This window comes from Echeneis naucrates, chromosome 10 (genome assembly GCF_900963305.1).
Source record: "Echeneis naucrates chromosome 10, fEcheNa1.1, whole genome shotgun sequence".
Taxonomy (NCBI): domain Eukaryota; kingdom Metazoa; phylum Chordata; class Actinopteri; order Carangiformes; family Echeneidae; genus Echeneis; species Echeneis naucrates.
Genome location: NC_042520.1, coordinates 25640370 through 25656044, shown reverse-complemented (window position 1 = coordinate 25656044; position 15675 = coordinate 25640370). Strand labels below are relative to the sequence as shown.

Genomic DNA, 15675 nt, shown 5'->3' with positions numbered 1-15675 from the left:
TCATGTCCTTCAAAGGACGGACCAATTCCTTCGTCCAATCAGCAATGATTTGTTGTGGTGGAAAGAGGTGGAAAGAGGTAATCAGGTTGTCCGGACACAGGTGTCAGATGGGGAATCTGTTTATTCACATCAGCCCTACTAACAACGTAGTCAGAGACAGGACCAACCAGAAAAACATGTGACATGCTTCTTATACCTAGGGCAGGTTACATGTGTGTGTTGTGTGGATAGCCTTCACCCTTATCTTGAACTTCAACCATAATGATTGTGCAGCACTATGTGTGTGTGGTGTAGTTCTCTGTCCTGGCACCCAGATGTCTTCTACTTATCGTTTTGACTTGGTAGGCACCAGAGCAGGTCCTGATGACCTGACTCTCATATTGACGCGTGAACAGAGACAAGGCCTCTGAACCTTGTCTTTCTCCAACAGATTCATGTCGTCTGTCGTCATGTCGTTTTTTGATTTGTTGTTTGATTTGCACTTCCAGGGGGGTATTCCAGGTAGAAACTCTGAGTTTCTCCCTGAACTCTGAGTATCCGGTTCCAGAACAGCTGATAGGAGTTGGTTCAATCAACTCTGAGTATGTTCACCTTGAGTTGCGTGTTTGCACAACCTCTATAAAAAGCCATCATCAAAGTTGGAGGTCCTAAAGCAGGTGTATGGAGAATATGAGCATGTGTTACGCCGTAACAACTTCTACAGTACAGCTTGACTCAATGAGGTTTTTGGTCAATACCACGTTAAATCTGTATGTTGAACTGTAGGATTTCAATGTCCTCCATATGTTTCCTAGTTACCTGTGAAGGATTTGTACAGAGTCCACCTTATGAAGACGATACAGAAAAAGAAATGGTTTATCTGGATCACCAGATTAGAAAAACAGACCTCGAAATTGTATTACTTGAATGTCAGCTGAGGTGGGTGCACTTCACAGGTGAAATATGTTAATGGCTGTATTATATATTACAAATCCTAACTTCTGCTTTTGTACTTCTAGGGAATAAAGAAACAATAATGTGAATTTGTCTTAGAATGTTTTATTCAAAAGTAATTTCTCCAGATTACATCCCTTACAGCCCTTCCATCTTGGACATCTGCAGGGTGGACAGGATGGTCATCCTCAGGGACATTTATTTGTACGGCAGGGTGTTGCTCTCCCCTAATAGTTGCAATATTATGGAGAACAGCACATGCCACAATGATGCCACATGCCCTCTCTGGGGTGACCCTGAGTTTACGCAGACACTGGAACTGGGTTTTGAGTATGCCTATGGTCATCTCAACCCAGGCTCTAGTCCTGCAGAGGGCTGCATTAAAATGTTGCTGAGGCCCTGGCTCAGGGTCAGGGTAAGGGGTCAACAGAGAAGGCTGGCATAGATAGCCTTGATCCCCAAGTAGGTAGCCATCAAACTCTCCTGTAGTTATAGAGGACACATTTGAGTCCATTAAAAATGGACACACAGAACATTCGTACAAAGTTTTAGCTTCCTTACCACATGCAAATCTGTTTCTCAGACTACACTCCCGGTAGATCCAGGAATCATGTACAGAGCCAGGCCACTAGGCTTCTACATTTGTAATGATGTAGACTGCATCACATATGATCTTCACTGTGCAGAGAATGACATGAGTTACAGTTTATTGTAATGTATAAATTTCCATTTAGGCTACATAATTTTTAAGATGGTAGGTCATATACCTGGACGTTGATGCTGTGAAAGGATTTTCTGTTTACATAGTCCCCTTCATTGTCTGCAGGTGCAGTAATAGGAATTTGTGTCCCATCCAAGCATCCAATCGCATTTCAAATAATAAATGATTTCTAAATCAGTCACCTGCAATCCTGTAGAATTCCTCTTTGATGGTTCTTGCAGGTTTCTTCATTGTCTTCATTGGTAAAAGCCGTTTCAGTGCAATAGTTACTTTTCTCACAGCTCTAGACACTGTTGCCTTTTAATAGTGCTCTGCATCTCTGACGCTGTACAGAAAACTAGAGAATATTATTTAGATAAATGATGGCTGAAAAACAGTAGCGTTCGTACAGATACTCCTCTGGAAACACCAGGACATCTAATCTCAGTCGAAAGATTATCTCGCCATGTAAAGCATTGCGAATAACTTGGGCTTTTAGATCAATCGGAAAGAATGGGAATAACTGAGAGTTTCCCTCATCTCAGGGTTAACATACTCAGAGTTTTCACATAACCCGCTTTCTGGAATACCCCTCAGGTCACCGTAGGTCCTGTTCAAATTGTGAATGTGAGTCACTTCAACCGCAACCAGCAGTGTGGCTGCCGGAGCCAATCCCAGATAATCCCAGCTCACATCGGGGTAGAACGTCCATCGCAGGGCCAATACAAATACAAACAGACGAATAACCACTCACGGTCAATTTAGAATGACCAGTTAACCTACAGTGGGAGGATGGTGGGAGGAAACCGCAGTGCCTGGAGCGCTTAACCACTATGCCGCCATACAATGAGTCTACAGGCTTAAATGGAAATGTATATGTATACATATAATTTTGTGCTTGTATGGCTTCAAAATGCAAGTAAATGTTCCTCCAAGGAGACTTTTCTGTAAATGTGAATTTAACAATAAAAAATAAAATAAAGAAAAAGCTGTGTGGCCGACATCCTGGACCGGTCAACCATTCCACTCAGTGTAATCTGTTTGCCTGGTGCAATGAACTGTCAGTGCCTTTAATCAATCATAACTCGCTGAATACTTAACAGATTTTCAAAAAACTGTTTTGTTTTTTTTTTGCTGCAAACAATATATGAGCACATATCTATATACAACACAACATCAGAAAGAAGTTATATAGCAGAAAAAATGAAAAAAATAGAAATCATATATAGAATATCAATATAATTTATATCTATATATTTATATCAGGTCTGAGAGAGAGACTGTTCTATAAAAGGGTTCTGTTTCTGAAAGGAAGTTCAAATGGCCTACCCCTGAACTCTTGAGTTCGGGGTTCTTTTCCCTGAAATCCCTCAAAAGACTTTTCACTATGGTCTTTGCCCTCTTGCCCGATGGCATTCCTCTATCGCTCCAGACTTGCCACTCTTGCTAAGGCTTCATTAAGTCTGGTCTTAAGAGCAGTAGGAGAAGCAGGTAAGGCATAGCCATGATCCTTAGAAAGAGGGATGAACATGGTTTGAGTGATGTTTCACTTCACACACATCACTTTGACACCACTCGTGTATGGCCCATATTCTTTCTTATGGTCATCACCTGTCAAAGCCACTACCAGCATGTTTTGTGTGTGTGGGTGTGCGCGTGTGCGTGCCTGCCAAGAATGCTGGTTCAACATGTCTTTAAATGTGTGTGTATGGTTTTATTTGTGAATGTGTTTAATATATGATAACATATAATATATGAGTGGTGTTGAGTTCCCAAAGTTAGCTCGCGCATTCGTTTGATGAAGGATGCAGGAGACGTCCAAATCAATTTCATATATTTTATTTTTATTTACACGAACAGTAAAAAAATAGTAAAAAAATAGATGGTTTACAGCGCTCTGGACCAGACTATGTTTCCCTGACCAGCAGAAAACTCCAGCATCAGTTCACAAAGTCTGATGCTCTATCTTTCTCTGGTTCAGCTTATGCAGTGATTATACAAAGGAAATGAGGTATGTGGGTGTGACTTCTTCGGGTTGCACACTTCCTCCTCATATTATCTGGCTCCATTCCTGCGATCAGCCCCTTGTGACTGTTGTAGGTCCCTGTTTTCTGTGGATGAGAAAGAGAACAGACACGAAACACAAAGTCCACAACCCCAGTGTATCTCCTTCATTCAATAATAAAAAGACCATGATTATATAAACAAGTGAGATTTTAATATGTCCAGGACCATTATGATATGATGTTTAAAGTAGAAATACTCACCTCATTAGGCTGAGATTGTGGGTATGAGGTTGCTGTTTCTGGGGCATTCTGAGAGGCCACAGACAAGTTCTCCTCAGCTCTTCTGAAGGTGGACATAGTCCTGCCCTTTTCCAGCTAAAAATTAAGAAGCCTGCATATATATTCTCTTCAATGACTTGAAAGGAATATATGTGCAGGGATAAGTATCTTGCCTGCCATGTGATTGATAATAGAATATTTACATTTATGAATTTTAATAGTCTTATTATGATACACCTACTTTTTGGAGGAGAACGAGGAAGATGAAAATGGATGGAATAACACCATCTCTGAGCCAAATGAACCAAAGCTCCTGAAATTGTGAATAAGCTTGTTAGCAAACTATTCTACAGTCAGATGTTCTGTTGTCTGTATTTTTAAGTGGGGTGGGTATGAGACATAAGACTTTTGTTAGGGTGCATTACACTTGAATAATACAGTCCGTTGTAATCGAAGTAAGTGTTATTGAAATGACTTATAAAGTCTCAGTTAATAGCTGGGTGAACACCGATACTAAACATTGCCTAGCTAGCTGCCTACAATTTTGCTGGTGGACATAATTAAAGTACAATAATATTCTACTCACAAAATATAACCAATAGTTGTGTTCAATCCTACTTGTGAAAAATAATCCCCTGAGCCCTGTTTTCGATGCGCCACCAATTTAAACAGGAGAATGCTCCACAGTGCACTGGCATCTTTGTTTATTCTGCTGCTAGGCATCTAGTAGGATGACCGGTCCAAGATGGTGGTCTCATTTCTTGCACCCCAGCAGCCAATGCAGCATCTACTCTTTAAATATATACATAGACCCTGCGCTGAGCTGTATGTCAATGTTGCCGCCATATTGGATGAGGCAAGCATCGGAGCAGAGAAGATGCTCATTCCTGTGCTGCGTGGAACTGTTGCAACCGTTTTACACCCTAAACCAAATCTGAGGGAATTACCTTTGATAGTATTAGGCCCATAGACTGCATTATTTGGCCATTTTAACGTAGTTTTGAGAGCCTAATTTGCCGATGCTGTGGAAAACACTATGCATTCCTGCGCATTCATTTATTTATTTTTATTTATCCTGTTCATGGTCATGTACATTTTCATCAAAATTGTCATCAAAATTTCATTATTGTTTTGCCCCAAACATTTTAGTAAGATTATTGTAAATTGCGTGGCTAACTTTTGTCATACTACATAGGTTTCCCAAAGATAGCAACAGGAGGAAACAGTGGGAGGGATGGGTTCAATGCAAGTTTGTCCTCCATGCTCTACAGTGAGCATTTCAAGCCGGAGGACTTGGACAGAACAGATCAGACATTCAGGTTGAGAGATGGAGTGATCCCTTCTGTCTTCAGATTCCCAGCTCACTTCCAAAGGGTATGTATATCGCTGTAGGCAGTAAGTGTTAGATAAATGAATGCCATAATATGTTGTTTTTTTATTTTCTGAGAGTGAATGAATTAATTTTGCGTGTGTGTGTGTATAGTGTACATAGCTTGTGTATTGTGTGTGAAAAATGATGATTTCTTAACTGAAAAATGGCTAAAATAGCCATGTTATTTGGTTACCTGAAAAACTGTAACTTTTTTTAATTTGTTTTCTGAAAAAAGTATTAAAATATGTGATTCTCTTGCCTTGAAAAATTGGTAAAATATGTGATTCTGTCACCTGGATTCCTATTCCAATATATAGCCTCTGTGTGTGTGTGTGTGTGTGTGTGTGTGTGTGTGTGTGTGTGTGTGATCAATAAAGTTTTTAGTCATCTGAGAAGATTAAATACGTTATTTTTTTCCCCTAACTGTTTGTCAAGTATAGTAGTGCGTGCGTGGATGAATAAAGGAGAGGCATTAACGGAAATTTCTTTGAAGAAAGGCGCTTTATGGAATTAGGTCAATTTACTCGCATTAGGTTGCAGTGCAGCCTTGCTCATCCAATATGGCGGCGACGCTGACGTATCGCAGCAGCGACCAAACCCGCTCTACGCGGCGTCTACGTCTACGTCTGTATATCTATGGTTGTTACTCTCTGTCTCTGTTTGTTGGTCTTGTAATGGACTGGCTACCTGTCTCGCACTCGCCCAATGTGAGCTGATATTGGCTGCAGGATCCCCGCCCTTGAAACGTATAAGCGGTAGAAGACGAATGAACGAATTTAAACAATATTTCTGATCCGAAGTCCCTGCCGGTTGGACTTCTGAGCCACACCCACTCTGAAACATTGCCCGCCTCCAACTAGCGGGGTAGATCTGCATGTTTGGTCGCCTCTTCCGGTCATCTGATCCGCTGTGTCGTTTAGTGTTGGTGGTGTGTTTGTAGCCAGTGTTCCGTGGTTGAATACCCCAGCAGAGAAGTCCACTGATCCAAGTACGCGGTTTTGTACATAAAATGTCTGTGTGGACCAGAGACAGACGACGTGACGTACACAGCGATCATCACGATGACAGGTACGCTTGGACGTCGTAACCCGTTGTTAGCAGCTTCACGATAAGCTTATGTTGTGTCTTTGTTGCAAGACCTGATGCTTTGGTAAATTAGCCTTTGTTTCCTAATAGTATTTTTGCGTGGTTTATATTATCTGATAACGTATGAGCCTATTTGTACCTTTGTTTTACGAAGTTGGCTGTGTGCTGCGTTAGCATCTGTTTGCCTACGGAGTAGCCCGGCAGGACTTTATTTGCAGTGTCGGGTAGTGGTCAGAACAGGCCGTAAATTCTATCAACAGTCAAATTGGTAAGTGGTCGATTGGTCTGCCTTATGTTTTTTCACTATGTGTGCAGAAAGGTGGGGGATTGTTTACCGGGGTTATATATAACAGACAGTGGGTAAAAACTCCACTTTGTTAACAAGTGTCTCAACAGAGTTCAGGCCTCTGTAGGCACAGGGAACATAGAACAGGCGGGGAATAGAGTGGCAGCACCCGCCACAACAATAGGAAGTAGTTTGCATGTGGCGGGAAAATAACGATGAATATTTCTCGTCTCTGAAGCTGGTTTAACCGTGGCTGTGTGTGTGTGAGTAAAACACAAGAAAAGGCCCTAACCATAAGATCACTGACCGTGGGGAAAGCTACGTAGTGGCTAGCAGCCGCCGTCAGAAAGCGATAAACTAAAAAATGTCTAACGCAGCACAGGGCAAGGCCGAAGGGCTTTCACAGAGAATCGGATTGCCATCCATTGAATGGAAGTTTAAGGCAAGTGACACAAAACAAGAACAGGTCATATGCAGTTTTATTTATTTTTGTTTATTATTTAAGGAGAAGCACCAAATTCTGATGAATAAGAAGACTTATTTTATTTTTGATGTACATATTTGCACATTTGCAGGAATGTAGCACCATATGGATGTGAAAATAGTTATAATGATCCTACTTTATGTGATAAAATTTGTTTTGGTTACAATTTAACAAATAATTGTGATCGCAATTTTGTTGAAAATAATAATGATTATCATTTTGGCCATAATCGTGCAGACCTAGTCAGATCGGTCCAATTACACTTGCGGAGTGTAAACCTGCACTTGGGCATTCGCTTTATACTTTCCTTTTCACTATTTCCTACGAGGAAAATCAACCTCCACTTGGCTGAACACAGAGAATTAGGGTTTGGATCATGTCACACAGTTGACACAATTTTTAGGCTTTTTCAGAACTAAAGGCTACACACAGTGTCCAAACTTAAAAAACACCAGGTGCTCTTAGTTGGTTTCTTGGTGTGCTTGTAATGAAGAGCTATTAAAATATAACTGTGCTTGTGTGTTTGAATCCCAATTTCTCCTGTCCTTTTAGGAGCTCTGACCAGAATCGGTGGTCCCACCGCAGAAAGCGAGGGGTGGATGGAAGCCTGCGGACCAATAAAGAGGCAGAGGCTAGCGACTGGGAGAAGGGCAGCTACAGACACTCTGACAACAGACATGCCAGGTAAGATAATCTACTTCTTGCAGAACTCTGTCCACAATTATATGTGGGGGTCAAAGTCATTTACATGTGGATGTATGCACTTTCCAAAAAGCTATGGTGTCAAAATCCATGCCTTTAGATATTGGGCATCAATGGGTCATCAGGTTCTTGACCATAGTTAACTGCATCTGCTGGTATTGTGACAGTGGACCTGTCCCCTTACAGTGTTTACAAGTGCATGTTCCCTTGTTTTCCCCAGTTTCACCACTCCAGAGAGTGCAGGCCCAGTGTCTCGCTGCAGTCATCAGGCCGATTGGGGAAGCCAGGTGGAGGATGATGAGATGAGGAGAGATATGCACATTGACATTCAACGGTAACAAGCTGCGTCTGTTAATGTTATCCCTGACTGATGTAAAGCTCACTCACATCCTCAGCAGAGGTGGATGATGGCTCAAAACTGATATCACAGTATTTCTTGGAATTTTCACCATTTATTTCTCTCTCTTTTTATCTAATTCTAACAACATACTAGTTGAACAGGAAATTGTGAACAGTTCGTTTTGAATTGAACTATTCCTTTCAGTGTTTTCATATACGGTAGATTGAATTTTCAGTTTAAATATCAACACTGAGTGATATAAAATGAAGTGCCTTTGAATGAAGGAAAACAAAAATGCTATTTTGAGGCATTGACCCTTTAACACCGAAGATTCCTATTGTTCTTTGCTTATTTTAACCATAAAAGTGCAAGAAAGGGTCCTGTGAGTAAGTGCTTTTGCCCATTTTTCCAGATCACTTCGAACCATCAGTATCTGGCAGTTAACTGTATGTCGAAAGAGTGTTTTAAAGGTTAACAGTAAACAACAATTAAAGATTAACATAGCAGATTCGCTGACTTCCAGCAACAGCATGAGTGGGATTTTCGTAGCGATCCTATATTGGCTTTGATGTGCAACTTCTCAGCTCTCAGAAACTGCTAGAATCATTCCAATAGACCCAACATTTGCTACCCTACGGTAAGTGTGGTCATGCTCAGTGTAAAAAGGCTAATCACTTTGGAAAACCTGACACACATACATTTTGCTAATACCACTATCAGAACAGGTGGGAATTAAAATTATAATTATTGTCATACATGATATGTTATTGCACACTCCTACTCCTCAAATTTCACTGAGTGCATTTTGTTCAGTTACAGGAGGAGGATACTTGGTACAGATGTGACCCAGCGAGAGCGGAAGACCTCCTCTGGCTCTTCTGGGAGGTATGTGTCCTCATTGTCTCTCTCATTGACTGATCAGCTATAGTAAACTGATTGTGAACCCATGGCCTCATTTACACTCTTCATCCATACTGTAGTGCAGCAGAGTGGGTTAGTTCTTGAGCTTGCACCCATGGAACGTCTCACAGAGCTCAAACAAATAAGAGAATGGGAACCAGTGAACCGGCTGTTTGAAAGTTCCACCCAGAGCAATCTGTAGTACCTATTTAGGACACTATGTGTGTGAATGTGGCTAAAGATGCCTCTCTGCAGCAGCTGTGACTCCAGGGAGGGAGACAATATGGAGACTGATGAGGCTGTTCTGCTACGGCGTCAAAAACAGATCAACTATGGCAAGAACACACTGGCCTATGACCGATATATTAAGGAGGTCCCGAAGTAGGTTTACACATACACTCAATAATCCCATGACCCAAGTGTTCAATAAGTGAAACTCCAATGCCGGTGTTACTCTTTTCTGTAGACACATGCGTCAGCCGGGTATTCACCCAAAGACTCCAAATAAATTCAGGAAGTACAGCCGCCGCTCATGGGATCAGCAGATCAAACTGTGGAAGGTCAAACTGCATGCCTGGGACCCCCCAACAGAGGAAGACCAAGACAAAGTCCTTGATAACATGTAAGAGAATTAGACCAGGACCAATTTCATTGTTGAAGCATCACACCTCTGATATTCACTGACAGACAGGAGTGAAGAAGTGAATCCTGCAGTGTTAATTTTGCCAGTAATTTTTCATAATTTAAAAAGAAAAAATCTTTTGAAGAAAATACTATATTTCATTCATTCTTCTTCTACTGCTTATCAGTTTCCGGTTTGTGGCGGATGCAGGAGCCAATCCAAGCTCACATTGGGCAGGAGTGGGCAGTTCATCATAGAGCCAATACATAGAGACAAATAAACACTCAGACACAGACCTATGGGAAATTTAGTCACCAATTAACCAACACATGCGTGTCTTTGGACTGTGGCAGGAAACTGTAGTACCATAAGGAAACGCACACAAACATGGGGAGAACATGCAAACTCCACACAGAAAGGTGCCAGGCCCAGTAACTAAACCTGCAACCTTCTTGTTGTGGGGCAAAAACACTAACCACTATGCTTTGCTGCCATAGTCTTAACCCCTTAGCACCCATTTTTCAATGGACATGAAAAAATACTATTAAAAACATGAGTTGGCAATTTTTTTTTTATTTTTTTTATTTTTACTTTTTTTTTGGGGGGGGGGTGCTGGTTTTAACACTTTGTTTTTATATTGGAAAGGAGTCAGAATAAATTTAAAAAAAAGGCGAATCTAAAGGGGTTAATCATATAAAATTCTTTAGTTTTTGTTTATTTTAAATCGATGAAATGCCGTAAAGGTTTAGTCTGGCGAACTACTTGATAGATTTAGTCAACTAAAATCTAAAACGTGTAGGCTAAGTGCACTCCCATTATCTTAAAATGTTTGTATTGGATCTCCACTCATTGGGATAATCTATTAATCAGTTAAAATTGAATGGTATTTTAAGGTTGAAACATGATATACACACATGGGTGGGGGAAATTACATGTGGCAAATGACACAAACAAGAAATGAACCGGCATTGCCAATGAGGACCATGTGGGCTCCTTTTTATGGGTTGCACGCTCCTGTAAAATAACTGTAAAATAAAAATGAGACCTCTGTGGCCTCTAGTGGGTTTAGCCTTGTTAAATACTCTTGCCACCATGTTGTTTGTATATCAGGTGCGTCACTCTGGCGCCTGCGCAGACAGTGCGCAGCCGTAAGAAACTTGGATGTGGCGTATACATGCTCCAGTGTCCTGGCTTCTATCGGAGTACTCCAAGTGGGGAAGCTGGGAAAAGAGCATCACCCGGTTTTTGAATTGGGGATACAGTGTTCACATGCACAAACAAAAAAAACGGGATGCCTCAAAAACCCAATAAAAAAAAAAACGTGATATTAAAGATGTAAAGATGCAGACACGGTAAATGTGTACATTCCACAAGATAAAGATCAAGTGGTTGCTTAGTTAATCTACTGCTTGTCCTGTTTTCTTCCAGCGAGGTGCTGGATCTTGATGATGTAATGGACATTGAGCTGGACTTCCCAACCCTCTCAGAATTCCAGAATGCCCCAGTCAGTACAGGCAGCCTTTCACGGGAGGTGAGTGCAATAAAATTGCATGGGTTAAGTTCAAAGTTGTGGACACACTTAAAGCTCAAATACACAGTTGTGACTGCAAGTTCAAACCTTTGAGATGGGTTGGTACACTGAGCCACACAGGCTCCAATTTAAAAAGTGGCAAAAGATGCGATGAACATGTCTGTCATGGAATAACTTCAGCCACTCAGAATTTGTCCCTTCCATACATCTAACTGGGCTCCCTTCGTACTGAAAATATGCCCTATCAATCAGTAGCACCTCCCTCAGAAGTTTGTCATTTGTTGAGCCCAGGAAAGTCACAAATCCACATTTTCATACAGTACCAGAAGCGAGATGTTGAAGTAAAGCTGTGTTTGAAGCAGTTTGGTCCCATTTGCAAGTAACATGCATATTTCAGCAGATGAGTGCTTCATGTGTCACATGTGAAGCATAATAACTTCCTGTTGTGAAACTGTTGATGAGCAGCCTTCTCATCTTTATCCTTCTGACTATATATTGAACATGATAAGATGTTTGTTCTCTCATGCTCAGGGTGAGGAGTGTCTGGGAACTCCAGTTAAAATACAGAAGACAGAAGAGCCTGACACAGCATAGCTCCTCCAACATCCAACACATTCACACACTTCTCAGCTGTCTACTCACAGAGCCCATCTTTTTACCATGCCTGCGTTCCAAGTAGCAGCAACTGGAACATGGCATCAGTGCTGTGTATGTCTCAGCTGGTTAGTTTGGTTTGTTTTCTTGCTCCACTCATTCCCATGCTTTTTGGCTCACCTGTGGGGACCTTTTCAACATGAATCTGCTCAGGGAGTCCTCCTCTGCAACATACCTGCGTTTCAAGTTTGGCCTGACTGTTGGTGTACACAGAAATAGACTGGACTACATGTCCAGTTCACAGGAGCCTTTGGATTTTCATTATTCATATAAAGAGTTAGTTTTTATGTGGAGTTTTATCACTGGAAGGCAACATCTCTGTGACATGCTCTATTTTAACAAGGCTCTTTTGTTTGTTTTGTGTGTTTATTTTTTTTGCGGTGATGCTGTTTTCTGTTTTGTTTTGTTTTTTTGTTTTTTTTTATGTTTTTTTTTTTTTTATATTTTATTTTTATAAAAGTGTAACTTTTTCTTATTGCTGTTTGCGTTATGGTGACTACTTCTAAATAATAATAATAAAAAAAAGCTAAACCTTTTTTTGACTCTGTCTTGATCATTACTCGAAGCTCAACCCATAATTTTATGCATGAACATTTTGTTCATAACTTAATATAACTTTAATTGCTTTTTTTTTTTTTTTTTTTTTTTTTGTAATTAACATTTCTGCAAAATTTTACTCATCTGCTAAGACTATGTACTTTATCATTTAAAAGTATCATTTGTTATCACTTAGATGGTACTGATTTCAGCATTTTATTTTAATTCCTACAGGTGCGTTGCATGGTAATTTTTTTTTTTTTTTACTGAGTTGCAATATTGAACTTTGGCTATCTCTCAGTTCTGCAATAAAAGTTCTATTATACCAATGCAATAAGAATGCTTTTCTATTTAATGTAATTTTTCTTTTGTTCCACAAGGTGTATCCATGTGATGACGGGAGCAGCCAGTTTGAATTCGATGGAGTGGAAAGGATAACAACGGATAGCGATCGAGTGATGTTTTGCCTGGTTTGTGGACAACATGTAAGCAGCGTAACAAGGTTTTGCTTTTCGTGTGGTCATTCTTTAAGTTATTAATTGGCACAGACCAGAAAGGTGGGTACATTTTAGTATGTAGCCATTGTGGTAGAGTCATTTGGAACAATTGGCACAATGTGTTGCATTTTAAATGAGAGGTCCTTTCGAGAGGTAATCAACCAATAAGAATCTGGCTGTATTCATTTATATTCTTAGATGACTATTGTAGGCCTGAGGAACAGTAATAATAATAATAATAATTATATGTGTGTGTGTGTGTGTATATATATATATATATGTATATGTGTATATATGTATATATGTGTATATATGTATATATGTATATGTATGTATGTATGTATGTATATATGTATATATATATGTATATATGTATATGTTTCAAGATGTACCAGGACATTCAGCACAATTCAGCCTGAACAGGTAAAAGGTTTCTTAGTGTTGTTTCAGACATTTTAAGTTGTTTTTCAGATAGAAATATCAGCTGCTGACAATATAGAGCCACTTGAAACAAATTACTTTCAATTTAATTCATGGGGAGGATCCATTAATTGACACAAACAAGAATTAATTAAATCTCTTTTTGTTGTTACAGGGAGGAGATGAACATTACGCTACATGACGTTGCAGCAAACCTAATGTCTGGGATGGAGCAGTCAGAGGTTTCAAGCATACACCATATTCTGAAACCTGTGACATTCTACTCAGATTTACTGTTGATGCTGGTGTTTTTGAGGAGGGAATTGACACAGGTGGTCCAAGTAGGAATTTTTAACTCTGCTAATGAAACACCTGAAAGACCAGCCCAATTTTGATGGACCGGAAGGACATTGGTTCTTCGTCTACAATGCAAATGGTATGCATAGGGATAGATGTGTATTATACTAATGGTCCATTAATGATCATTAAACATACAATATGAAGTAAGAATGCCTTTAAAAATAGAAGTTTTAATAGTTTATTTATTATTAATTCACAAATTGCAAAGTGAATATAAATCTAAATCAAATGAATACTTGATTTCAATATATTATTCTATTTTTGAAAGTATTATTACTTTACAGTATTGTTTCAAACATGCCTAAAACCTTTGCACAGCACTGTATACCCAGCATATACTTTTTCCTTTAATATCTAAAAATATGTAAAGTATGTTTTCATTTTGGAATATGAATTCATTCACATCTTTTAGGGAGGATGAATACTTCCTGGCAGGAAAGATTATCGCAGTGTCAGTTGTACATTAAGGTTCAGGACACCATTTCCTGTCAGAAGATCTTGTACATCTATCTTGCCAGCCAGCCCTCATTCAAATCAACAGTTAATTTGTTAATATTAATAATAGATGAAGAAATAGGGAAAGCTTTGCAAGAGGTGAGAAAAAAAAAAGCTACAGTGTGGTAGGACATAGTTTTACATAGTTCCTGCATTGTTTTAAGACGTTTATTTCCTGTATTGTATACACAATTGGCAGAATTTGTTAGAGTTTGATAAGGTATGGTTACAGCATGCAATGTATGTCACTGAATAAATATAGGCAAGGATATATAGTATCTTTGGGTGCTCTGCAGGAATGTATCATGAGACACAGCACAACATTACAAACAGCAGGCTGGCAGAGACTACCTTCGATGGTATATTATTGACTACAATTCATCTGTAATTGACAGGTAAGATGATACTTTTAGTGATGTGATTTTCTTCTTTTTAATGTATTTATATATGTAATTTTAATTTGAAATGCCTCATTGCGTATATATCCATTACCAGTTAGTGACTGCGACAAAATATTTGCCTTAGTGTCTTACAACTGATAGCCTATGTAATGTCTATCTCTTCATTCCCTGCCTTGTGCCAATCTACAAGTACTTATGTCACCCTGCCCTCTGTGTCATTCGTCCATGTGATTATGTTTCTGTGTGTAATTCTTGCAGTTTGTAACACCCAGCCATGTGCAAATCAAAATAATGTGTTTTTTAAATAACACAACCATTTTCCCCAAATATACATTTGTTTAGGTGGATTGTAATTGTTGGGAAGAGCAGTTGGCAATAAACAACAGTGAAACAGTGTTTGTGTTCATTTTGTAGATTCAAAGATGGCCTTTCAGCTCTTCAGTTTCTGAGTGCACTACAACGCCCTACTTTTCTGACCCCTGACCTGTGCCGCTCTGAAAAGCGCCTCAATGGTTTTGAACTTGAAAGACTCTTCAAACCTGACCTCAACCCTTCGGAGAGTAACAGGAGACTAAAAGAAAGTCAAATCTTTGCCTACTGGGCAGACTATCTCCTTGATTGTGGAGGTCTGTAGAGTTTTTTTGTAACTGCACATTACTATGGTGTATATGAACATTTCTTTCTTTACAGAAGGATATTGTGATGTTTGCAACTGGGCTGGCGTCACTTCCCCCATCTGGCTTGGAACCATTGCCACAAATAGAGTTCCTGGATGATTCTCTATTCACCAATGGCAAATACATGTTCAAACACGTTGAAACTAGATTCATACAGTGAGTTTAAGTCATGGACTTTGGAGTTCAAAATAGTCCAGGATTTGGCTGTTTATAAGCCATATGACTGGATAACCCCTAGAGCTCGAACTGTAAAAATGTTTCTTTGTTGCTGTTATAGGAGCATGTAAAGATGCAATTGCTTTTGTTAAAGAGGTTTTTATAATGTACGGTTATTTGAGCATGTTTTTTTTTTTTTTTTTTTTTTCAACAATTGTTTTAGATCCGTAATTCTGA

General features: G+C 39.6%; 1 protein-coding gene, 1 long non-coding RNA gene and 1 pseudogene across 5 annotated transcripts; 2 read left to right on the top strand and 1 right to left on the bottom strand.

The window, feature by feature from the left end:
* Positions 1–1071: 1071 nt before the first annotated feature.
* LOC115049624 (putative nuclease HARBI1) lies at positions 1072–3996 on the bottom strand (annotated as a pseudogene).
* Positions 3997–6179: 2183 nt separating this feature from the next.
* Positions 6180–12313, top strand: slbp (stem-loop histone mRNA binding protein). Of its 4 annotated transcripts, none has more exons than XM_029512456.1 (8): positions 6180–6358; positions 7699–7830; positions 8069–8182; positions 9008–9073; positions 9347–9469; positions 9555–9710; positions 11139–11241; positions 11773–12313. In XM_029512456.1, exons 1-8 carry the CDS (start codon positions 6300–6302, stop codon positions 11833–11835), a joined length of 816 nt encoding a protein of 271 aa, XP_029368316.1. In that variant the 5' UTR covers positions 6180–6299; the 3' UTR covers positions 11836–12313. The 4 variants fall into 4 exon arrangements, with proteins under 4 accessions (XP_029368316.1, XP_029368315.1, XP_029368314.1 ...); XM_029512455.1 differs by having other exon boundaries at positions 9344–9469; XM_029512454.1 differs by having other exon boundaries at positions 9002–9073.
* A 532-nt stretch (positions 12314–12845) lies between these two features.
* LOC115050181 (uncharacterized) lies at positions 12846–15603 on the top strand. The gene is made up of 4 exons (XR_003841171.1): positions 12846–12917; positions 13525–13785; positions 14501–14599; positions 15020–15603. It is a non-coding gene; the product is annotated as an uncharacterized LOC115050181 (long non-coding RNA).
* The last annotated feature ends 72 nt before the right edge of the window (positions 15604–15675 follow it).

Bases quoted from the DNA above. Each gene is read 5' to 3' on its own strand.
- slbp (XM_029512453.1), top strand. From the start codon at position 6,300: ATGTCTGTGTGGACCAGAGACAGACGACGTGACGTACACAGCGATCAT. The intron at 8,183-9,001 runs GTAACAAGCTGC...CATTTTGTTCAG, and splicing joins ATGCACATTGACATTCAACG to TTACAGGAGGAGGATACTTG. The intron at 9,711-11,138 runs GTAAGAGAATTA...GTTTTCTTCCAG, and splicing joins GACAAAGTCCTTGATAACAT to CGAGGTGCTGGATCTTGATG.